This window comes from Magallana gigas, chromosome 1, assembly GCF_963853765.1.
Source record: "Magallana gigas chromosome 1, xbMagGiga1.1, whole genome shotgun sequence".
Lineage (NCBI taxonomy): Eukaryota > Metazoa > Mollusca > Bivalvia > Ostreida > Ostreidae > Magallana > Magallana gigas.
Genome location: NC_088853.1, coordinates 29247114 through 29272697, shown reverse-complemented (window position 1 = coordinate 29272697; position 25584 = coordinate 29247114). Strand labels below are relative to the sequence as shown.

General features: G+C 33.3%; 1 protein-coding gene across 1 annotated transcript; it reads right to left on the bottom strand.

The window, feature by feature from the left end:
* Positions 1-33: 33 nt before the first annotated feature.
* On the bottom strand, positions 34-21034 carry LOC105318555 (delta-like protein 1). The gene is made up of 9 exons (XM_066085807.1): positions 21029-21034; positions 16385-16534; positions 12198-12264; positions 10585-10698; positions 6378-6488; positions 5386-5508; positions 4976-5089; positions 1760-1876; positions 34-876 (listed from the first exon to the last, which is right to left on the bottom strand). The coding sequence occupies exons 1-9, from the start codon at positions 21032-21034 to the stop codon at positions 590-592; spliced, it is 1089 nt and encodes a 362-aa protein (XP_065941879.1). The 3' UTR covers positions 34-589.
* Positions 21035-25584: the final 4550 nt, after the last annotated feature.

Sequence of the window (25584 nt, the reverse complement as noted above, 5' to 3'; positions counted from 1 at the left end):
GAAAACAACAGAAAAATCATATATACCTATGTTTATTTACTCAAAAGCGACAAATTTAGCAGACAGTTATAATGAATATGCACTGTGGTGTCAATTATCCTTAAATTAGTACGATAGAGAAAATTGAGAGATGTGGAGGCAATGGTTAACTTTGATTTCAAGTACAAAAGTCATCAACACAAAAAACCTAAATAATGGTTGTATGTACAACAAATTATACGTGTGGTAAAAGTTGGTTGCATAATATTAAGACCGAGTATAACTTATTGCTTTATTAATTCTTGCATGCATTCAAAAATATGAAGATTTTAAATCAGTTTCTAACAAGCTAACATCCAATGTAATTGATTTAGAAAAAGATGAGCATGCCAAATATATGGATACAGATGTGCGTGATAAGTATATGTGAAAATAGTATTGTACAGCAAACTAAACTCGCAAGAAGCAGCATACATGTATGCGATCAATTACTAGTAACAAATCAATAAAAGCGTCAGGTCATACAACTTAATGACGATCTACTGTAATTGTAAGAAAGACGATTCCTGTCATATTTTCGAAATATTGCTGACTCTTTGACCGTCACAATCTAATCAACACAGATGTACTTTACTCTCAAGTATTTGTATGTATTTACGCAAGGGTCGCCTTCAAACGCTTCATTAGTTGCCGTTAAATGACATTGGCGCCTACCCTCACACAGTCCCTTGACAATCACTTTAGATCTAGGAGCGCGACAGTCCGTTGTTTGTATCATGGGGTGGGGACAGACGTTTTCTTCTGATCGTCCGTAGCCAGCTTGCTGGATTTGGATTTTTGCACCGGGGCAGCGTATGTTAACTGTACCACCCTCGCACACGAACAAAGTTGTACCTGCTTGTGTAAATAAGAGATGACAGTTATATGGTTTGATTAATGCACGAGCGCAGAGATAGTGGATAAAGAGTGGTGGAATACTACGTCTTTTAAATAAACATGCTAGATCGTCGCTTTAAACTATAATTATATTCTTGAAGGGATGAGGTCCATACCGAGGAGTAAGAAATCATTCAGAATTTACAGCTTAAATATTTTGAATTTGTCTATATCTAATGCGAGTTTGTAACTATAAAATATCTCATTTAAAAAATAAGGAATCTGTTGTAAAACAAATTTTGACCGTCAAGTCCGATTAGTTCATCAATGTTCCTATCCTAATCAATATAAACACGTGTCTTGTATTTGAACTGAATGAATGCACTTTTCGTGGATGTTACCGGTACCTCCTCCCCCTCCTCCAAATCACGGATACAATTTTTTTTAATTCTATGATTTCAAATAGCCATATCAATATTAAAAATCGGCAGTCACAATAATATTTGCAAGAGTAGTACATATATTAGACAAAACTACATCTCTTTGTATTATAGGATATCATTACGCTAAATTAATAGGATCAGATACGCATTATTTCCAAAGGCAATTTTCAAGATGATGTTAAACCAGACACTTTTGAAAAACATATCCTCTGAGAAACGAATGTTAAAGTTCAAGGAAAATGCACGTAATAAGCTGATCAAGATTCTGTTTCCTTTGCCGAGTTCTCAATCTGTTTGAATAGCTGGGGATCAAAGTAAATACTAGTAACAGACGCTCAGTTTGAAATAGTTAACGATTAATTTCAAATAGTTGACGATTAATTGTAAATTGCTCACGATCAATTGTAAAACATCATATATAAAATCAAACATATTTGTATGTAATATATTTATATTCATACCTGCTGCACAGTTTGGTTCCGATAGACTGCCGTAACAGACACATTTATACGACCCTGGGGTGTTCACGCAGTTGGTTGATGTTGCACAGGGATTCATCACTGAACATTCATCGACATCTGAAATTATTGAAGGGAGATAATTCAAGTTCAGTTAATATAATAATTTATTATACTTTCATGTTAAATACTGAAATCTGATTGGTTTAGACGCAGTTGATATTCCGTTCTATTACCCTCAGCAGTAGCAACACACCTAGCAACGAGTAACACAACAAATTGTTACATGCGCGTAAATTATGCGCGTACGGTTCGCCGTAGAATTCACGTCATTTCTATTTAAAAGCAGTAAAAAATTATCTAAAATTAAGACATTCAGTATAATAAAATAAATAGTGCCTGTTTGGAAGGATAACAGTTGAAATTGACAACTCTCGAAAACCTTTGTAAACCTCCGCTTCGCGTCGGTTAACAATGGTTTTCTAAGGGGGTCAATTTCAACTGTTATCCTTCCAAACAGGCACTATTTATATAACATTCAATAGTAATAATCATCAGAACATTCATTTGGCATTAAATTTTACAGTTAAAAAAAACAAACCAAAGGTGTCAATAAATTGGTTTTACTGCCGATTTCTTTCCTCTTTATTTCAAACCACTAAATAAGCAAATCTAGATAAGCGCCAAGCTAAGGTTATATAGTTCGACAAATGAATAAATATGGTCATCGATTGGATGAAGGAGACAGTGTTTATATAATTGTTGAAGTGTTTCTCTCGGTCAAAATTGTGCATCTTGTTCATAAAGTTTAACTTGTTTGGTGAGTAGTGCAACTTGTTGAGTTGTGTTACTTATTCAGAAAGTGTTTTAAATTTTGTCACATTTATTCTGATTGCGTTAAAAGTTGTTTTATATAGTTAGTTATTTTCACCTTTCAGGTGAAAGACCTTTTGTATTTCTTATGTTTTTTTTACATTTTTTTTCTTCTCTTTAATTCCAGTGACACCTTTTTTATTTCTTGAGATATTGAAACATTTTTTTCTTTATGTTATTGGCCATTTAAAGTTATGGTACCAAATGGCCCTTTGCTTGATAACTCCCAGAACTTCCACAGTTATTGCCCTTGTGTACGAAAAGCTTGTTATCGCTACTCCTCTGAAACCATAAGAGATAGAAACTTGGAACTTTTGCCAATGTCTTTAGTAAACTAAAGGTTCTTCAATCTATTCATACCGAAAGGATCTGAGCCCCCTTCTAGTAGTTATTGCCCCTGAAAGTATTTACATTTCCATAAAATTACTTCCAACTTTTTCATTACTTGTCATAGTGATTTCGGACTACTTGGGATGGAAGCGTCTACCTTGGCCGAACAAAATGATATATAGGTCAAAGGTCAGGGTCATATGAAAATCCGTTAATAAATGAGTTTTTAGATCTTTTTTGTTTAGGATGGTAGGGAAAAACTTGTTCATGGATGTAGTAGGACATCATAAGACATTTTAAAATATAAGCCTTTGACCCTTACCATGCAACAATTATAGAGTTATTGCCCCTATTGTACAAAATGCTTGTTATCGCTACTCCTCATTAACCGTTAGAGATAGCATTTTGAAACGTTTACTAATGTATTCAGTACACTTAGACGCCCCTTTAACCTATTCATACCGACAAGATCAAAAGTCCCTTTCTAGCAGTTATTGCCCCTGAAAGTTTCAAACATTCAATAAAAACACAAATAACTTTTGAATCAATAATCATAGATACATCGGACCACTTGGTATTGAAGCGTCTACCTTGTCAGATCAAAATGACAAAGGTCAAAGGTCAAGGTCAGCAATAAAAAATTGCAAACTTAATCGTTTTACACTTTTTAGCCGGGCTCTGCTTAAAGCAGAGTCCTGGCTATAGGCAGGCCAATCGCCAATGTTACTATAAATAGCACACATAAACAAAAAACCAAACGGCGTCAAGGTAAAGCTTCCGCTATACCAAATAGTTACACAAAAAGCCACCTGCCATTTTGTTTCTTTTTTTAAAATTCCAAAATTTGGTCGCTCTCTGATGCTTTGTCGACATTAAAAGCATGAGAGAGAGAGAGAGAGAGAGAGAGAGAGAGAGAGAGAGAGAGAGAGATTTTCGGTCTTTACTACACAATATGCATACAGACACACCAAAAGAGCCCGGCTTTCAGTACTTCAGTACTTTGATTTATGAAGTAGCGCAGAAAAAATACTTTATTTTATTGAAACAATCGTATTTCACACATAAAAAACAATGAGGTGGAAAGACCTCTAATTGTTCGAGAACAATTAGGCTACTAGTTCACATATATGTTATTTGCTCAAATAGTTGTGTTACTCTTCCACAGAAGTCAGAGAGTTGTACAACTTGTTGAGTTGTAGAGCTTGTTTATATAATTATGTTTAACGTTCCTGTAGTGGTTAACCGTGTGTTAACCTGTTACTAAGCTGGTTTAACTTGTTCCTAGGTGGTGGTTTAACTTGTTCTCAACTTGTTCCTAGGTGGTGTTTTAACTTGTTCCTAGGTGGTGGTTTGACTTGTTCTCAACTTGTTCCTAGGTGGTGTTTTAACTTGTTCCTAGGTGGTGCTTTAACTTGTTCTCAACTTGTTTCTAGGTGGTGGTTCACAGACTTGTATTTCTTCTTTATAAAATGGTTTTATCTAATTCTGAATTGTGTTACATGTTCTTGTAACCAAAGTTGTTTTAACCTTTTTCAAAAAGGCTTGTAAATTGATCACAAAATTGTTGATTATGTTTATTGAGTTGTGTAACTTGTTCATTAAGTAGTTAAAATTGATCACAGACTTCTACTTCTTCAAAAAGTTGTTTTAACGTTTTCAGAGTTGTATCAATTGTTCAAAGCTGGTTTCAAGTGGTTCACATACATTTATATTATTTGTTGTTACTTTTTTTTTTTTACAGAACTGTGTTATTTATGCCAGTGAGTTGTTAACAAGATAATTTAACTTGTGTATTATGTTATGTAACTTGTTCAAAGTGTTATGATACTAGCTCACACAATAGTTCAAATAGTGTTTTTTTTTTAAATTTTTACAGAACGTTGTGTTCCTTGTCCTTAGTATAGTAATCCTATAAAATGTTACTTGTTCACAAAATGGTTTGACTTGTTAATTACCCTCTGTTACTGTTTACAAACTTGACAACAGAGTGATTAACCTGCATTTAAAGTAGTTTACCTTGTTCGCAAAATTTTCCTGTCAAGCCACTTTCACACTGACAAGTGAAAGATCCCATGGTGTTCGTGCATTCTCCTCCGTTAATGCATGGATTTGGCAAACAATCGTCAATATCTTTAAAAAATAAATACAACGTGAAAATCAGAAGACAGTGATCAATAAATTATCATGTCATAACGGATCCCTCATTGAAAATTTAATTTGGCAAGGGGGAGGGGTAGGTGGCCTACTTTTCGTATCTTTGTTAACATAACACATTTTAATTTTACAGGGATGGGGTCATGTTCCACTTCAGCTGCTCACATTCATGCGCATTTTATTTGATATTTTTAACTTTTAAATGACGAAATGTAAACCAGTACGGTTTAATACTATTATTTTTTTTAAATGCCTGGTTCTGGAGGGCATACCTTCTTCACAGTATTTGCCAGTGTAACCAGCATTACAATTACACCTGTAGGACCCCGGTATGTTCTCACAGTCACTTGTCCCCTCAGTATTACACGGCGAGTGTGTTTCGCATTCGTTTAAATCTAAAATAGGTAGAATAATCATATTGTTTCAAAGAAAAAATAAAGCATTTTTCTGAGTTTATTTTCAAACTTTCAGAATTTATGTCTGATTTGCCACTGCCTCTATAAAACAAGTTCTATTTTAAAGGGGCATGGTCACGATTTTGGCCAAATTCTATTTTTCTGTTTTTGTTATTAACAATGCTTAAGGAATGCATTTCTAATTATCACACGAAATTGGAGAGTCAGTCGTAAAGCTATAAGCAATATAATGGGGCCACAATTCTATGTCATGTAAACAGGGCCCGTGCCCTGTTTTTGTTTACATAGGTTCAATATACCATTAAGAATTGTGTTAAAGCTAATTTGTCTAAATGTGTAATCATTTTAAGCATAAATAAACAGGTCCTAACGTTTAACACATTCATTTTAGGTCTAAAACTGGAATATTCACTTCAACTTTCAAAATATAAACAAAAACTTTGTTTGTATAGCAAAGAATTGCGAGCTCTGTAACTCACTTACAACTCAATGAATGACACTCAAATTTTGGTTGCCTATAAGAAATTCCTTACTGAAGCATATTTTTTTTAGAAATAAGAAAAATAATATTCGACCAAAATCGTGACTATGCCCCTTTAAGATTCTCAAATTATCATATAAAAAGTGTGATGCCAAAAAATGAAGGTTTTTCATTTTATATTAATATTGCTATTAATAGTAGTCTCTATGATAAACGTCCCTTTAACAAACTATGATGTTTCTTTTACTTCAACGCGACGATGCTTTTCGTCTTTACCCGTACAGAAATATCCATTCAACTTCAGGTCATCAGAATATATATTTAAAGAGAAACCATTCATATCAAGTAGATGTGTAGACCCACTTACCTATTTCACAGTTGGATCCTGACCATCCGCTGGGACATTCGCAGCTGTATGATCCTTCCCCATTTACGCACCTACCCTGGTTACAGGGTGAAATAGCGCAATGGTCAATATCTGAAGAACAACAAAGACAACTAGTGGGTATTGTTTTGTTTTTGTTTTTACAAAAAAACACATGTCTCCCCTTCTCCCCAAGGATTGTAATATGGGGCAAATTTAACAATTGAAAAAGAATGATGTCAGCTTTATGTTACCCAGACCCAGACAAATTTATATTATCTTTTTTTCTAAATTTGACCTTGAGTAAAACATGGTCAAGGTCATATATTATTCAAAAGTACACCTAAGTGTATTATTATTGTTCTTTGTTTAAAGTTTGAAGTCCTTCTGTCAAAGTATATTCAGGAGTTTTTTTTCTAATTTGACCTTGAAAAAAAAAATAAGTCAAGGTCAAAACTTTTGGTAAGGTTCAACTAGGTTATATACCATCTATCCATGATACAAGTTAAAAGTCTGTATGTTAAAGGAGTCTTGTGTTATGGTCCGGACAATATATTTTAAGGAAAGCTTGTCCTTAAAATACAAAGTCAACACTTTTGGTGGCGCGCACCCCTTCTCAATACCATCTACCTATGTTCCAAGTTTGAAGTCTTAATGTCAAACGGTATTAAAGTTATGACCCAGACAAAATTTTATTATTTTTTTCTTAATTTGACTTTGAGAAAAACAAGGTCAAGGTCAAATATTATTCAATAGTACACCTAAGTGTATTATTATTGTTCTTTGTTTAAAGTTTGAAGTCCTTCTGTCAAAGTATATTCAGGAGTTGAACAATGAAGTTTTTTCTAATATGACCTTGAAATAAAAATTCTAGGTCAAGGTCAAAAATTTTGGGAAGGTTCATCAAGGTAATATACCATCTATCTATGATACAAGTTAAAAGTATGTATGTTAAAGGAGTCTTGTGTTATCGTCCGGACAATATTTTTTATGAAAAGCTTGACCTTGAAGAACAAAATAGGTCAAGGTTAAAACCTTTGGCGGCGTGCACTCCTTCTCAATACCATCTACCTATGTTCCAAGTTGGAAGTCCTAATGTCTAAGGGTATTTAAGTTACGACCTGGACAAATTTGGATGAAGAAGAGGAAGAAAGTCAACAAAAACAATATGTCTCCCCTTTGAAAGGGGAGACATAATAACTAATGATGAATTGATTGATAAATCAAAAAATGCAGAGTTAAACTGTACCGGTTTTTTTATCTGCTTTAACTGCTTGGTCCAATTCTTTTTTTCCTTTTACAGTATCAAATAGTTTACAATACAAACCAATTATTTCAAAACGAATAGATTTTCATCTATTTACCCATACATAAACGGTATTTTACGAAAGATATTAGAATTTAATAAAAGTAATATTTGATGGAAGCATAGAAAAGCAAAGCATATGCCTCAAGAAAAGGGACCGGTAGTTTTCGATCCCCGATTAATTCGGCCTATTTAACCCGCTGTAATACATCGACTGTAAACGTAACACAATTCTTAAAGGTAAGTCAAAATAGTCTTAATTTACCAAATCATGTGTGCAATTTCATTTCATTTATTTATAGCGGATGTCAAAGTCGTAAATACAAACACACCCTAATCGAGATCGGAGGGGTGATGGGAGCTGTCTGAAAAGTATAACTAAATAACTGGAAAAACTACTTTGAAACACCTGAAACTATGTAAACATTAAATTTTGAGAAGGCCTATTTTCGTTGATTGTGGGTTTTTTATTGTTTATTCGTGGTGATGCGTCGGTTTTCAGTTTCTGTAAGAAAGATAACTTTACAATTTATCTTTCTTACTTAAGAAAGATAACTCCCTCTAAATTAAAGTTCTTATGTAAGTTATCTTTCCTCGCACCAATACAAGTACACGCTATTACAGGTACTTGAGTAAAATTCATCAATAAATTAACTCCAAGGCAAAATGAGATATTCAAAGTGTGATTTCCTCCGAAACTGGTCATTTTTTTTTTCAAAATTATTGCCGCTTAAACAGTGGCTAAATATATGGAAAATTACAACGCAGCAAACCGTCTCTGGCCTTTCTGACCCCGGGAATTGTTAAAAATATCGTTAGGCAGCAATATCTCAAGCTAACAACGATGCAGTTGAATCAGTTATTACTTTCAGTAGTCCTTCCCACACACTGAAAATATAATAACTTTGATGAAGATCAAAGGGGAGCAAAAATTCGTAGAGTTGCAGTTGAAAACGGGATTGCGAGGGCAATTCAACGTTTCATGGCAAATGTTTCTAAATAAACAGTCAGAAGCATCCCAATCGGTATATACAACATCTTGTATATATATGTATACATATGTGTATGTGATGTGATTATTAATAACTATCTTTTTATTAACACCTCCGGGTATTCTTCTTTTTATGAACATGCAATACATATAATTCATTATTTTAAGGCGATGCTCATCTTGCCCCCTTCTTCTTTCGAAATTCCTTGAGCAAACTCCTTGAAGCTTGATCATTTGGACGGAAACGTACAGAGGAAAGAAATTAGTCTGGTTTTGTTGTCACATTGAAAATACAAAGCATTTTGCTAATTCAATTTTGAGGGCAACTCAAGACAAGTGAAAAGCTGTCAATGTGACAGCAAACCGGGTTTTCTTTTATGTGAACTGTATCCATAATCCATGTCGACCCTTATCCAGTGAAATGGAGTACCCTACATGTATATGCAACATTTTGCAAAAAAATGACTAAGTTCAAAAGCTAGTATTTTTTTTATAAATTATCGGAAATTAAAATCCTAGAAATATGCACACCTCTGATATATGTACAATTGATCTGCAAAAGACCAACTTCCTATCTTGAGAACTGTAGGAGGAGTTATCTGTACAATGAGGGTACCCTATATGCAATATTTTGCCAAAAAATGACTAAGTTCAAAAGCTGGTATTTTTTCCATAAATTATCAAAAATCAAAATCCTAGCAATATGCACACCTCTGATATATGTACAATTGATCTGCAAAAGAACAACTTCCTATCTTTAGAACTGTAGGAGGAGTTATCCGTACAATGAGGGTACCCTATATGCAACATTTTGCCAAAAAATGACTAAGTTCAAAAGCTGGTATTTTTTCGATAAATTATCGGAAATCAAAATCCTAGCAAAATGCACACCTCTGATATATGTACAATTGATCTGCAAAAGAACAACTTCCTATCTGGAAAACTGTAGGAGGAGTTATCCGTACAATGAGGGTACCCTTTTGGCAGCCGCCCGCCCGCCATCCGCCCGCCCGCCATTTTCACCATTTTAATAAGCGGATTTTTCCGTTGGAAAACCCGGTTAAAAACCAAGGAAATTGAGCCACCGTGATTTATAACGATTCAACAGTATTATACACATACTTAACGATACGATCGTTTAAAGGCATAATTAAAATGAAGTATAAAATCAGACCAAGCAGCTTTAAATATTGGGGGGGGGGGGGGCAGATACCGAATAATATGCAGAATATACAGGTTGTACAGTTTCTCTTTCACTTTTCAACAACGTCATCTAAGTAAGACATCAATCTGCCTTAATGAGGCTTAGGTGGTCTAATCATCCTTAAATTTTTAGATAAACACTGTTGTTTGTTTAGGTATAAACTGTCAATAAGTAATAAAAAGTCCATATATTTTAGCTTTGAAATTTGAATACAAGTATATTTCAAAACTTTTCATTTTAAGTAAAATAATACAGTCTTTTCATTCATTCATTCATTCATTCATTCATTCTTTATTTCCCCCTTGCGGAGATTTCATGTTTTAAATTACAATACATAAAGAAAATCAGTCAGTCGTACAAAAATAGGAAATAATTGTGAAGAAAACGTATATACATATATAATAAGGAAAATATTTATAAATTGTTACATATGCTCTAAGGATAATAGAGCTCTAGTGTAGCATGCTGATGCACTACATACAAATTTTGCACAAATGCAGATAAATTCTTTCTTGCTTTCTTTATCTAATAATGTTGTGGGTTCAAATCCCCCGAGCAAAATGTAGTATAAAACGTCATGAAATGAAACGTCGTTGAATGAAAGTAAAATAATACAGTCTTAAAATGGCCAGGACCATCTAGTCCTTTTCAAAATGACAGACCAACTATCCCACCTAATTTGTGCAATAACAATAAAGTGTAAAGTTACCTTCGTCACAGTTTTCGCCTTGCCAGCCAACTGGACATTTACAGATGTATCCACCGCGTGTGTACCCGCACGTTGCTCCGTTTACACAGGGGTTGTTTTTCTCACAAATATGCCCTGGTATTGTAAACAGAACAAATTTAAGTAAATAAATTGTATCTTAAATTATCGAATCTGTAGAACTTATGTGTAGTGCTTAATGTCAATACTCGCATGTTTAACGATCATTATTTCAATTAATTTAGCATTAATCTTTTTTTGTCATCTTTTTTTTATCATAGTGTCATTTTGGTAAATTCTAATTTACCGGGTGGGTGTAAATAAATAAACTTACAACATAACACATTTAATTCCAAACTTTTAAAGCTACTTCCATACAGTTTTTACTATAACGATTCATTATCAGGTCAAGTAATTTAGTTTAAACATTTTATTAATAACAGTATTAAAATTCAACATTATAATCATTTTCTAGCAATAAGTATACCTTTATTTCATTGGACTGAAACTGGGTATAGAATAATATTTTATTTATGAATTTTAATACCAATACTAATAACTCGTTTTTTACTACATGATTTGATATAAAAATGAATAGTAAAAACTGTATATATGCAGCTTAAACAGTTTTGAATTTTATGGGTGGGTGTAAATACAAAAAACCATTAACCTGATAGAGAAGTTATTGTAGTTCATTTGTCTTACAAAATCAAATGTCTTCTGTATATAGGGATATATTTAAACGCCTTCTATTTTTGCCCCTTTAGCTCTCATTGTCAGCGGGCGAGTTTAAAACTGGGCGAATTCAAATGTCCAAACAATTTTCTCTCTTTAAAAACAACTTCATATGGGCGAATTCAAGACGGGACTAAACTGTTTGCAAGTGTAAATAGACGAATATTCTACAGGGCGAAAGTACCCTGTATACAGTATCTGAGAAAAGAGTAGACAAAAAACATTGAACATTAATTTATTGCGAAATATAAGGCAATACATATCGTATGTAACGCCGGTATGAACTATATTTATTCTGTCGAAAAAAAATAGCGGCTCATATTGCAGTTTCAGTGAGTTTAAAATAATATCTCAATAAATTAATATCTCAAATTCAACGTTCAGTTTTAATTTCTACATATGCCCATTTAGATGGAGCTTTGCTGCGCAATGTAATTAAATGCACTTAGAATTCGATTGCAGTGTTTTACCACTTTTTCAAAAAGAGATGCATTAGACCATTAGATCATCCAATTTAGTTAGTTTGCACTTGAACGAATCTTTACAAAAATGCATCGTCATTTTCTTTCAAGTTCTCTGTTCTGTAATTCCACGATAATTTGGCGTAAATAAGTATTTGATTTCTTACATTCTTGACTGCATTTTACGCATTCTTGATGATGAAAAAAAGAAAATCCGATTTTATCATCGTAATTACGTTTGCTATTCAATGGTTGTTTTTTTTTACTACATGTAAATTACAGCACTTTATATAAGATATGCTTCAATTCAAATGTTGAATAACGATAATTTAAATTTGGTTTGTATTGCTTATATTGTAGTTTGTCTCGTTACGCGAGCATCGCTGTGCGCCTTTATATTAACACCTTTCGGGGGCTTACCAATTCCATTATTATCTTGTTCTTTCTGGTTTCGTGATGCAATCGCTGTTGCAATGGACACCACAATCTAGCAAGATATAAAGAAGCTCACTATAAAAGAGAATGTTATCTTTATCTCATGTTAAATGGCATTTATAAATCAAAAATGTTAAGTATCTTTCAAACAAATTCATACGAAAAAAACAACAACAGTGATATGTTAAAAACCGGCGACTTAAGACCAAGAAATCATGTTCCACGACATGACCCCTATATGTTTATACAAAACTTAATTTGATTTATATTGATATCTAAATAGTAATCAATGAAGACATTTTGCAAATAAACTACAAAATGCCTGCACCAGAGTAACTGCTTACACTTTTGGTGTTTTAACACGAGAGATGACGTCCATACGCTATTAATAGTTTAATTTAAATTGATATGTAAATTATGTGAATCAAATCAAAAGCCCACTGTCATATACGATAAGCCCGAAAAAGCAAAAACAAGAGTAAAGTTACATGTAAAGTAACATGTAAAGTCATGGCGAAAATTGTAGGGCGAGTTAACCATCGGGTAGATATTTTAAATCTGTAAACTTTAGTTTTATATGACTACACTAGCTTTTTAACCGTGTTTTCCAACGGAAAAATCCGGCTATTGAAATGGTGAAAACGGTGGGCGGCTGCCAAAAGGGTACACCTGTTCACTCATTGTACGGATAACTACAGATTTCAAGATAGGCATTTGTTCTTTTACAGATCAATTGTACATATATCAAAGGTGTGCATATTCCTAGGGTTTGGATTTCTGATAAGTTATGTAAAAAATACCAGGTATTGATCTTACTCATAAGATGCAAAATATTGCATTTAGGGTACTGCATTTCACTGGATACGGAAGGTAGTGTTTATCGATTCAGGGTTGACATGGATTATGGATACAGTTCACATTAAAAAAAAGACCGGTTTGCTGTCACATTGACAGCGTTTCACTTGTTTAAAATATATTATGATAACATGACAGATTGGTAGTAAATAATAAGTAAATTGTTAACCATTAACAGATTGTTAAACATAAAACGCGGAAGTTGATAAGGTGAACATTATTTCAGTTTAGATTTTAAATCACTGTCTGCTTTTCTGAATATCCACCCATGCAGTTATTTCTTTTTTCATTTTAATTATAAAAATACACTTAGAAAGCAATTACGAAAATAAATCGGACAAAGTATATACAACAGTGAACAAAAAATATGGTTCAACATACGAGTATTAACATTGTATCATATTAATGAGTAAAGTGTTAATTCCCGCGCGTTCGCGGGATATTATCTAGTTTAAAATAAATTGTAAGGCTCACTTGCAATGAACTTGTTAGTACGTATGTTATTTATATTAGATTGTAAAACCATACCGTCATCGTAAATATCTTCATCTTCTGAGTTTGTCAGAAAAGATGGAAATCATAGTGTTTTTAAACCAAACTAAATCACGTGACTTGAAATCATGCCATAGAGAGAAATTAATTGACTGTTGCATATTCGAATCAAATATAAATTGTAGATGTAAAATTTTGTACTTATTCTATATTCACATCTTTCAGATCAATGGCAATTAAAGTATGCATTTTTTTTTTAGAGCAGCTTTGATATTGTTAAATGAACGTGATTATATAACTTTAAGTGATGCAATTAACGTAGTTACGTTATTTTCAGACGTAGCATCATGATTAAAGTTTCAATCATGCATAAATAGTACATTTCTGTTTGATATTTTAATTTGTGCAATTTTTCTCTGTGTTTACTTTAACATGAAATTTATATATCCATGCAGTCAACACCTTTTCATATCTGTAATCTACTCTTTGTAATCCAACACTTGTACTTTTCGAATGAACAATCTACTCTTTTTTAATCCCCTTAAGTAATATGCCCAAATTGTCTTTCGTTCTTGTCTGCTGCATTTGAACTTGGTCAAAAAGTAGTAACTGGTTAACGCATTTAGGTATTTATGTAATGATTTTTCGTTAAGAGTGCGGATTTGTGGGTTAAGACTGCCTATATATTTAGTATTTTTTTAAACTCTGTCATTTTTTGGAAAAGATGAAATGGACATATTAAACACCGAACTAGCAAAGATCAAATAATAAACCAAGAATAATTTAAAAGGCGTCGGAAATCCATTATCAAACGGTTATACATCAAACCAAGTAATGATTTTTTTTCTACCAACCCGTCTTTCTCCATGTCTGTTAAACTGTTAAACATAATGTATCGAAAATTCTTTCACTAAAATACGGAATTCTTATACTTAAAGTAGTCTGAGTATCGCACTACGTCATAATTCGTATTTTACAATATTGGTTTGACTTTTACAAAGCGTTTTTGATACCCGGTATTGATTTTGATCTACATCGCTGTCGTAAACAATGGCAATAATAAGCAATAAGAACGGTAAATATATGTATTCTATGAGAGATAGAAATGATTAATGTTGAGAAACTCGATTCTGTTAAAGTGAAATGAAAAACGAAGTTTCTGATTAACCAGGATCTCAGGTATGCTTATATCTTCTTTGTTTTGACCCCCCCCCCCCCCCAATTTTTTTTTCTTTTACTAAAACCGGTTTAAATTTAGAGACAGAAGCTATTTCGAATTTAATCAATCGTCAATTAATTAATGTTTAAATGATATCTAACATTGTTGACAGATCTAGGCAGAAAACTGTAGCAAAATGTGATATTTACGGATTTTTTCGTCAGGGTCTACTTGGTTTAGAGCTTATAGCGTGAAAAGTAATCCGTCAACATATAATTTATTTTACCAAATCTTTTTTCTAAGATGTCAATCTATAGAATAAACACCATGAATTTAAGTTTGAGTCCATAAAATAGTAAAATAAATTACCAAACGCGATACTAGCACTGCATTTGTTGTATTCTATTTTGATACATCAGGTCCATGAAGCGTACTTACTTTCAAAAATTTGCGCAAAATTATTGATGAGATATGGCTTAAATAAATATTTATACTCTATTTTGTATGTTCAGTTCTAATTTTCCCAAAATTGGTAATTATTTTTAGGAAAAACGGACGTCTGGCAAATTTCATCTTTGTCAATGATTTTCGCAAGGGGGTACACCCGTCTGAGAGGTGATAACAAACAAACTAGCATGTAAACATACCTATTTTCTTTTGTATATGTATTGCTAGAATGTATATTTATCATTTAAAGCCAAAGCTTTTAATGACTGAGCCTATTTAGTGCCGAGTATAGGACTACCTTAAATAATCGTACTACAATGGGTAAGGTCTGACCTGGAAAAAATATTTTGTTAATTTAATGAAAATTTATTTTGAATCATATATGCATAGTCTACTGGTGTTCATAGATGGTATCACCAGTGAAACGACGTTTATTTCACTTTTGATAACTTATACATGTAGCTTATATTTTGATACTCTAAATTAAATTTACCTTATTTGTATCATATCTATTCCTATACTTAACAATTCTTTACGGGCATCTTATTGTTTATTTCTAGATATTGTAAAGGTTGTATACACATCTTTATCCCATTTGTTATTTGGTGTTATTATACTTTCATGGTAAATACTGAAACATGATTTGTTAAGACGCAGTTGGTTATCCGTTCTATTAACCTCAGCGTTAGCAACAAACTTGGCAACTGGTAACTCAATGAATTGTTACATGCGTGTAAATTATGCGCATACAGTTTGCCGTAGAATTCACTTTATTTCTATAAAAAGCAGTAACATTTTCTGAAAAATTTTCTGAAAAATGAAGACATTCAGTTTAATAAAATAAGTGGTGCCTCTTTGGGAGGTAACTGTTGAAATTGACACCCCTCGAAACCCAGATCATTCGACATCAACAGAAGTGCATTCAGCGAGAAAATAAGCGTGCACAAGAGCCAGATTTCATCAATGGTTCTACAGTATGGGTTTACAGCCATATTTCAATAGGGAAATATCCTAAGCTTTTAGAGAAATGGGTTGGTCCATACTCAGTCATCTACTAGGGATCAAACCATATCTTCAAACTCATTAGAAATTCAGATCACAAAATTCTGAAAAGTATAGTTCATACCGAAAGACGTACATGTAGAACGTATCATAGTCCTGATGGTAGATCTCAATATATTCTACCAGAGTATCAAGATGTCCTCCTGCAAATGCTGACCAGTATCAGGCTAATGCTGATCAGCCACCAGCTGATGAAGAAAATCGGTTTTTCCATGAAGATGATGCTGTAGAAGATAATGACGATGAAGATGATGACCAAAGCATCAGAAGCATTAACATCAAACTCCTCCACCTCAACCATCAACTTCTGAACAAAAGAATCAAACTAAATTTCATAACATAAACACTCAAGATCCTCAAAATGCGAAAACAAGAAGACAAGCAATCTAAACCGTTTTCTACACATCAAATAGAGAGAACAATTGAGCATATACAGAGGGAAGCCAAATTACAAAATCAATTTTAAAGGTGAACCTCAAACTTTATTGCAAGATGGAACCAAATCCAAAGCCTTAAAGGCACTTTCCATTTCCTCTACAGTGCAAAATGGAAGCGACCCATCAACAAATATTTTGACAACCAGTGCGAGCTATTTCGCTCCCTCCCAAAAGCAAACAAGTGATCTACAAAACTTCTATTGACCGCAGAGGAACTCGTATCATGTTTTATCTGCAAAATCATGATAGAGCGGACGCTACAAACGCAAAATATGCTCATGGAGTCATTCGTTTAAACGTTTCTTCAGAAAACTTGACAAGAAATCCGGGAAATGATGCGAGGACGCAAATATTTTTTTTTCAATAATAGGCCATTCCTCATATATACATGTATATAGTAGCTAGTACGTATATTAGTTTACATAAGCCTTTGAGTTGATAATATTTTCATAGAAATTATTGACTTGCTACTTGTACCAGATTTGTTTAAAATTTTTCCATATTCTACTTTTTTGTCTTTTTTTGTATTATCACCCTTCAATGCATGTAAGGTATTATATGTATTATGATGGTTTATTAGATTTTCTGTAACACAAGAAATTATCAATTTCAGTAGATCTGATTCAAAATAATATAATTTAAATAACGCAATATGTTAGCGTAAAGAAATACGAAAATAGAAACCTTTTCCGCTTAATTTACAAGACAAGTTTAAGTCATTATTTTATCATATTTTTCGATATTTATTATTAATCAACAATGTTTACACTTAGGAATCATGTTTTAGGTAAGCGCTATGCTCGATATTGTTTTGATTTCTTTTTTATGTCTAATTGTTTATCTGTTTATTGTTTTTCGGAATTATTGTTATCTCTTTGATTTTATAACATACTTGTATTATTGTTGTATTTCATTCATTTTCTTTATAGCACTTTCCATCTTGTGGCAATCGAAAAAAGATAGCTTTTACTTAAATTTACGGATTTTATTTTGAAATATTCAGGTGCGGTGGAAGCAAGTTTATTGCAATTAGACACAGGTTAATCCTTGAGCTAATTTCCCCGAACAATTAGTCACGACGGTAGAAACCAGTGTGTGACACATGTACAAAAAAAATAGGTAGATATGTAAATTATACTTAAAAGATATGTAAATCTTTGCCTTACCAAGGCTAATTTAAATTTCTCAATATATCTTTTAATTCACATGCCAATGATGAATCTAGACGGCAGGTGTTATGGCAGGCTCGGGACATCGTAGAGATTACAGTTGCAGAGGTATACCTTCCACTGGACGAAAGCTAAAGGACGAAGTTGCACAACTGAACCATGATACTTCTTGTTTTAGATCATGGTTCGTGTGCTGTGAAATAACATGTGTGTTTGTGTATCGCATGCTCTAAATACCAAGCATTTTAATGTATGCATTCATGTATGCAACTTGAACACAATAAGAATACATGTAAAAGTATATATTTACTTTGCATAACATTATTGTAGATTTATCGATAAGTTTAAGATGATTCATTCAAATAGCTTTTGGATAATTATCTCGGTTTTTTTTCTTTTCATTCATACAATTTGATTGAATATAAATTGAAAATACAGAAGTAAATATTAATTATGAATAAATCTTGCAACAATCCTTCTGTATTAATTATAGTAATTTAAAATTCAATATTTAAAGATGTCATAACAATGACTTTATTTAACACTTTCCAAAATCTATAATAAGTATGTTGCAAATTGACCGATAACTAAATAAATATCCACGTGTAGATTTTATTAAGTTCATTCAGCAATCAAAATAAAGTGTTTAATTCAGGTTTCTAGTCACCGTAGGGTATAATAACTTATTTGGAGACTCTCCGTGTCAAGCTTAAGAGAAGAATAGGTTATAAGACGAGTGTTAATCGTATCATAAAGTTTTATTAACTAGATCTTTTTTTCTGGCTGTGAAGTGTGGAGCTACGAAAACAAGATGTTATAGAGAGAGTTAAACTTAGATTTTAATGAGTTTTGTATTACATATTTAGTCTAGTAACACAGATTGTATGGTATACGGGGAAAACTGGGCGATATCCACTGATAATCTTTTTCAAGACACGAAAAAATTACTTTTTTGGGCTAAACTTTAAGTGGCACATGATTAACACGTTGTTGTTCAGGTGTTTTCACATGTTATTACTTTTTCTTTATATATGTATAAGGGAAAAAAATTCGTTTTGAGGGATATTGTCCCTGTTAGATTAATGAACAGCTCTACTCGTGGGAGCTTTCCAAGTATGGTTCGTCCTCTACGGTGGCTGGAAATCCAAAGAAAAGAGATATAATGATAATAATTGTTATCAGATGTTTTATTTCGGATCGCGTCGATGGAAGTGACCAAGCTCGGGCGCATTTCCACCAACAACTCCGAGTCTTTAAATTCAAGGATTTTATTCAATCAGAATTTAGGATTTGTTTATTTCCCGAAACAAAGATTTTACAAATGTTCCTAAAAAAGAAGATTATTTGAAACGAACAATCACGTGACCTTAAAAAGATAGCCACGATGATTGAAATAATAGGTACACCTGTGCTTGACCTCAACCCTTGCGACCTTTTTAACAAAAAGACAAACTAACAAAAGGAACAAATATTATTACATAATCACTTGAGCATCTTTGTGATTAAACATCTGACAGTAACTCATAAATCATGAAATTATTTAATACATATCGATATGTATTAAATAATTTCATGATTTATGTATTCATAATTTGTGACTATAATTTGGGGGGTTTTTTATAACAAATTTAAGATTTGATTTTTCTACAGATGTCTCTTTATCATGTAATATAAATACGACATACAAATGTCCCTTTTGGTATAACCTGGTTATATTTGTCGTTTAAAAAAAGATGTTTCCACTTATAAAAACATTTGCATGACAAGCAAATGGAACTCTATTGTATATAAGCATATGATTTACTTTGAGCTGTAAGTGTCCGGAGGAAATTGAAGCCCTCAAATTAAGAGTGTAGGCAGAAAAAAATCAAAGTACTGAAAGTACTGTTAGACGGTGGCGCCGTTTGAATGTGGTATATTACATGTATGGTAATTATTGTTCTCGAAAATTCACAGCCAGTATCTCATACATGTACTAATACTTAACTCATACTCACACAACTGGTCGTGAGTTTCCTACGTGGATAATTCTGTGGAAATCGTAGTTGTGATCACAATCCACACTTTACAAATCTTCGTCATCTTTTGGGAAAACACCCATAGATTTATCACAGTAGCCTTTGTAGTATAGAAGTTCGTCTCTATATGTTTGTATCTATATCAGTTGACATTAGAACTCCGTTTTCGGTAATACATGTACTACATATATGAATTTTGATTGCCCCAGAATGACTCATTAAATATGTGGTTTGCCATGCACCACAAATTGAATGAATAAATCAAATCCAAAGCGATTTCATCACAGTACGCCCACATTGTATAAAGAAGGGGAATTTTGTTTTTTCCCTTTTGACCTTTGGGTTGACACCGCAAAGGGAAACAACTTTTGAAAAATGTGAATTGGACTATTGTGCTTTAAAGATATTGTAGATTTCTCAAAGTAACGAGAACAATTAAAGCTTTGGTATGATAACATACTTATCAGGTTTATACTAACTATTTGAGCATTCATGTAGTATGTTTATTGTCCCTCTCGACAACATTTTCCCTCAATTTCTTCACGGGGAAAAAGTTGCAGTCTCGTGGACCATCACACTTGCTTTTGTCCTCATAGTTAGTTAATACATTTAGGTGTACAGAAAACGGAATGGTTTACAAGAACCTGTTTGATAAAAATGGTATTACTTTTGGATTGCACGTCATCATGAAACAAAGAATCAGTCAATATTTTTATCTTCGACTTAAGTGGATTATTTCCATTTGCTCACTAAATTTGAAAAAAAAGAAATCATACAATATTCGGTCCCGGCAGTTTTATTTATTAACGTTTTAAAGTACATTTGTCTTATTGTATTCAGCTATAGATTTATTCAAATCATTTGAATGAATTTGGTAAAGTCACATGTATTGTTTATCGCTTCTCAGTACACTTTAACACGCATAATTTACTTGCTACAGTAAACTTTTCTAGTTATTCAAAATTAATTTTAAAAAACACCAAAACAAAAAAAATCCAAGTTGAACGCTTTTCTGACCGTTTTTTCTGACCGTACCAGCTGTGTATATAAATTTCATTTTATTCTTTGCATGTACTATACAATAGATCTAGGGTTCGCAAATCCCGGCAATATTTCCGGAAAGCTATAGTTATGTAGTTCAGCAGAATACTAGTCATCTATGAAGCACATTTTTTACCTTCATGTTTCATTATTTATCGCAAATATAGCATGGATGTATACGCTACGGACGATGTAGCATTTCGTTGAGTGATGACCCTGTATTTCGATTGCGATTCGCAACAAACTGACGCATTTATATAGGCCCGCCTATTTGTAAATGGAAACAAATGTCGAAGAAAGCTCATAATAGAATTGTACTCGCGAGTTAAAAATTATTTGAGAACAAAAGGGGCGATATTTACGTACATGTGTAAATAATGTTATCTGTTAGTGACCCCCCCCCCCCCCCCCCCAAACCAAAGAAAGGTTCTCTAATAGCAGAGACTGGCGCATATGGATTAAAGTCACAGATTGTACTTCGCTCATCAAATTGCGTTATTCAATTTTTTGTGAAAAAAATCGTCAGAAACTGTTTAGTGAACAAAATTATTATATCTTGCATTACCGTTCACAATGTACCATTAATGTATATGGAATATTGCATGAGTTGAACCGATTGTTTTTTCTCACAAAAAGCTAGCGTTTGATGCTGCAAACTAGAGATACATGTACAGGAGCTGACAGGCCGTAAAATTCATAAGACGTTTTACAGCATATGTCTTTAATCCCTTTATTTCTTTGAAACATCGTAAAACGTGTTTATACATGTATATATGTAACATTGTAAAATGGCGACTCGATTTGCACGTGAATTTTTCAATCCATGGTCGATCGATTAGCGTGTTTGAGAGAAAGTCAGCAGCAAGTAAAGCGTTAACATCAGTAGTAAATATTGTCTGATGAATATTGAGGTGCCTGTAATAAAATTAATGTTCCTACAGACTGAGTGGGTTACAAAATTATGTTCATCACAGGTCAGTCAAAAATTAAACACATTTGTATCGTAAATTTTAAGTTTTTTGTAAGTTAAAAAAACACCATGCACACTTGTAGAGGAAAGCGTGCCATTGCTCGGTTTAAGTTCAATAAAATGTAATTTATGTAATATTCATTAATATTGTCAGTATCTGTTGTGAATTCTTTGGAATAAGATCAAAATAAATATTCTTCCTCAACTAAAATTAATTCGTTGAAAATTACTGAATTTATCGATGAAGCCTAATTGCTGAAATATGAAATGGCAAACCTGTTTAAATAGTGTGTTTCTGACAATTGTTTGCATCATAAAAAACAAGAAGCGATTATTGTGAGATCTCTTAGCCAGTTAGTCCTGATACAGAGTTTAACGTCACAAGTGGCAGTTAGTGCATAAATTATCGATACCGCGTAAGCAGACAGGGTAACGGCTCATTTAAAAAAAACACAATTTCATAAATTACTTAACGAGGCCGAGTACAGAACGAGTACGCACGCTTTCGCGCAGCGTTTCATTTGTATTGTGACGTCATCTTTTTGCTTGGTTGACGCCATGGCGTGATAGTTAAAACTGCAGATATTCAGCGAAAATTGTTGAAAATATCTCGTTTGATGCGTAATTATAATGTTATATTGTGGAATAAACATAAATGTCTCGAGGTATAAGCTATATTTGGGCTCGGGTCGAAACCGTGAAGAGGGTTTAACAAGCCTAGCCCTCTGTCACGTTTTCTTAACCCGCCTAAATATACATTTAGCTTAATTCATACATTTCAAGACAGTTACCATGTATTTTATATTAATGACCTTTAATATGTGATGTTAAACATTTTTTATTACTTAAATATGTCTGAATGTTTTATAACACTATAAAGACAGCCTTTTTCGCCTTTATCAAATAAAACATAGCCATTATCTGACGAATCTGGGAAATTGGGCATACAAAAATCAACTTTGATAAGACCCCTGGAACAAACCAGGTGGTAAAAGGTTTCTTTTATTTGACCATTTGATGCCCTTTAGCAATAACTTTAATATGTAGAACAGAAAAAGAAATCCCTAGGGCAGAAGTTTTGAAAAAAACGTGCAAAATTGATACATTTCAAGCAAAATCCAATAGGGTCCTATGTTAAAGATTAACAAACTTTGAGATGACCCCCTAAACAAACGGTGTGGTAAATGTCTTATTTTTTAATCTTAAAATAATAATTATATCGGTAGAAATTCATGTAAAAAGTTTCATCCAAAAATCTAGGGCAGAACAAATTAGACCCGGCCTCGTTAAATATATGTACAAAATAATTAGCTGCTATAATGCTTAAAATATCTGATAAGATTAAAATTAGTTCTCATACTGAAATCGACACATAGATAAAACATTGCGTGTAACACTGCATACCTAACAGAATTATCGCTCCTTATCCGCTTGAGTCCCCGTGAGAAATACTCTTCCGGTCAGGACCGTATCAATAGACCGTGGCTATTTATAGTCACCGTCTAAAAACGCCAAGAAGAAAAGGATGAGGAACTGAATGTGATGAGACAGAGACTTCAAGTCCTACAACAGGAACACATGGCACAGCAACAAGAGATCCAAGAACAACAAGTTAAAATTCAACAGCACCAACAACACGAACAACAACGGCAGCAAAGACAACAATTTCAACAGCATCAACAACAGAGGGACTTTTTTCCACCACCACCACCATCCATGCCACAGCAAACCTTGCAAAGATCAGTTCCAGTCCCTGCAGAAAGCCACACAGCTATCGAACATCAAGTTGGAGAAGTTTGTTGGTAAAACATCTGCTGTGCAATGGTGGATGAAGTTCATGGCATTCATCAGCCTTCAAAATATGTCGGAACAAACAGCCATTCTGCACTTGCCGTTCTTTTTAATCGGAGCGGCGGGGACTGGGTTTAATTCATTGGACACAAAAAAGCTTACACTTAACTCCATCCATCGACATCGGTTTAAACCTTCCCTCAAACAACGTTGTTGATCTTTTAGAGCTACAACAAGGACCAACAGAGAAGTGTAAAGGAATGTATCCATAGAGTAAAAACAAAGCTACTGACTTTAACAAACAATGGGCAAGATCATGAGAGGCCTAAAACCAAAAATCTAAGCGGATATGGTGAAACTGTATCCAACCAATATAGAGGACTTAGGAACCCATGCCATGTTAGCTGGATAAAATCTGTTGTTAAAGAAACTTTCGTAAACCAGTTTTTACAAGGTTTGTTTAGAAATGTGGAGAATTCACCAAAATGTTTGAATAACAGAATTTTCAATTAAGAAAATTCCAAACAAATTAAGAGTCATACTTAGAACCTGTAAGATTGTATTTGCTAACAAGGTCTTTGTATTGACTATAGAATTTGTGGTGACGAATACCGGTATCACTATATTATGGAATGTCAGACATGTTCTTTAGTTCGGAACAAGTTAACTTATGAAAAATACTCAACAAATGTAAATACTTATACATATCGGAATCTTGCGAATACCGTATATATTGATTTCTTGAAGAAAAAAAAATGTCCGTATCTGTACAAGAAATATCAGCTTGATTAACTGTCAAACGAGAAAATATGTACAGTAAAATTTTGGGGTTAATGGCGTAAGCGCCTCTTAGTGCTAAAATTTGAAGTGGGCCAAAAGTTTCTCATAGTTATTCAACTTTTTCAGGCTACAAATAATCCCTACGGTCCACTTGAAGCGTGCCCTTGCGTTGTTTAATCGATGCGGTGTGTTACACACTCACACAGATAAACAGTATGGGTTATCCAGTCTGCTATTTAAGCTGAACACCGTTCAAGGAAAAGCACTGTGCGTCACTTGGCCATGTACCGATATATAAACACTTCGATTTCGTTACACTCGATTGCACACCTGAAACTCGTGGCCAACGTGTAGTATTCCTTTCGTGGTCTTTAGAGTTTATGCATTTTTTCTTGTTTAATGTGCATATTCTGTTTGCAAATAATGCATTGACGTGTTTATTGGATGTAAGTATTCTTTTGCCTTGACTAAAGTGCGTAAAATGTGGTAAATTCGTCGCGACCAAGTAACACGGCAAAGCAGGATGTGTGGCCACACAGGTGAAACCTCTACGGGTAAGTAATTTAAACTGTTAAGAGGTCTGTGGTTTATAAAGAGGTTTTAGGGATATCGGTGATCAAAATGGAATATGACGGACAGTGACTATTTACGAGTGGTGTTCAGGTTTAAGCATTGAATGCTTATTTTTGGATGTCGTCAGTCATATAACACACCAATCGATGCAGAAGAATTGAATACTTCATGTATTTGCTAAGTGTGTTTTTAAAAAAATGAAACGTCGCAGATTTCCAGTGCAATCATATGAGGAATTTAACAGTGATAAAATTGCTCTGCGTTTCCATACAAACTAGAAAACTGACCAGTCAGGAAGGGCCCCGCTATGGCAATTAATATAGAGAAGTGAAAAAAAAATTGAATTCCATCCTCTTTATATTAACAATGATGAAAAATAAATGCCCGGCAGAAGATGTAAAGAACTGGAATATATAGGATCTCGTGATTTGTAGTTGGATATGATTTTCATCCAACAATTAAAGTGTTTTTTTCTTGAGCCTTAGTGAGGGGATAAAACACACAAGTTGGATAAAAATCATATTATACTACAAATCATGAGATTCTATTTATCCCATATTTTATACACCGCAATCAAT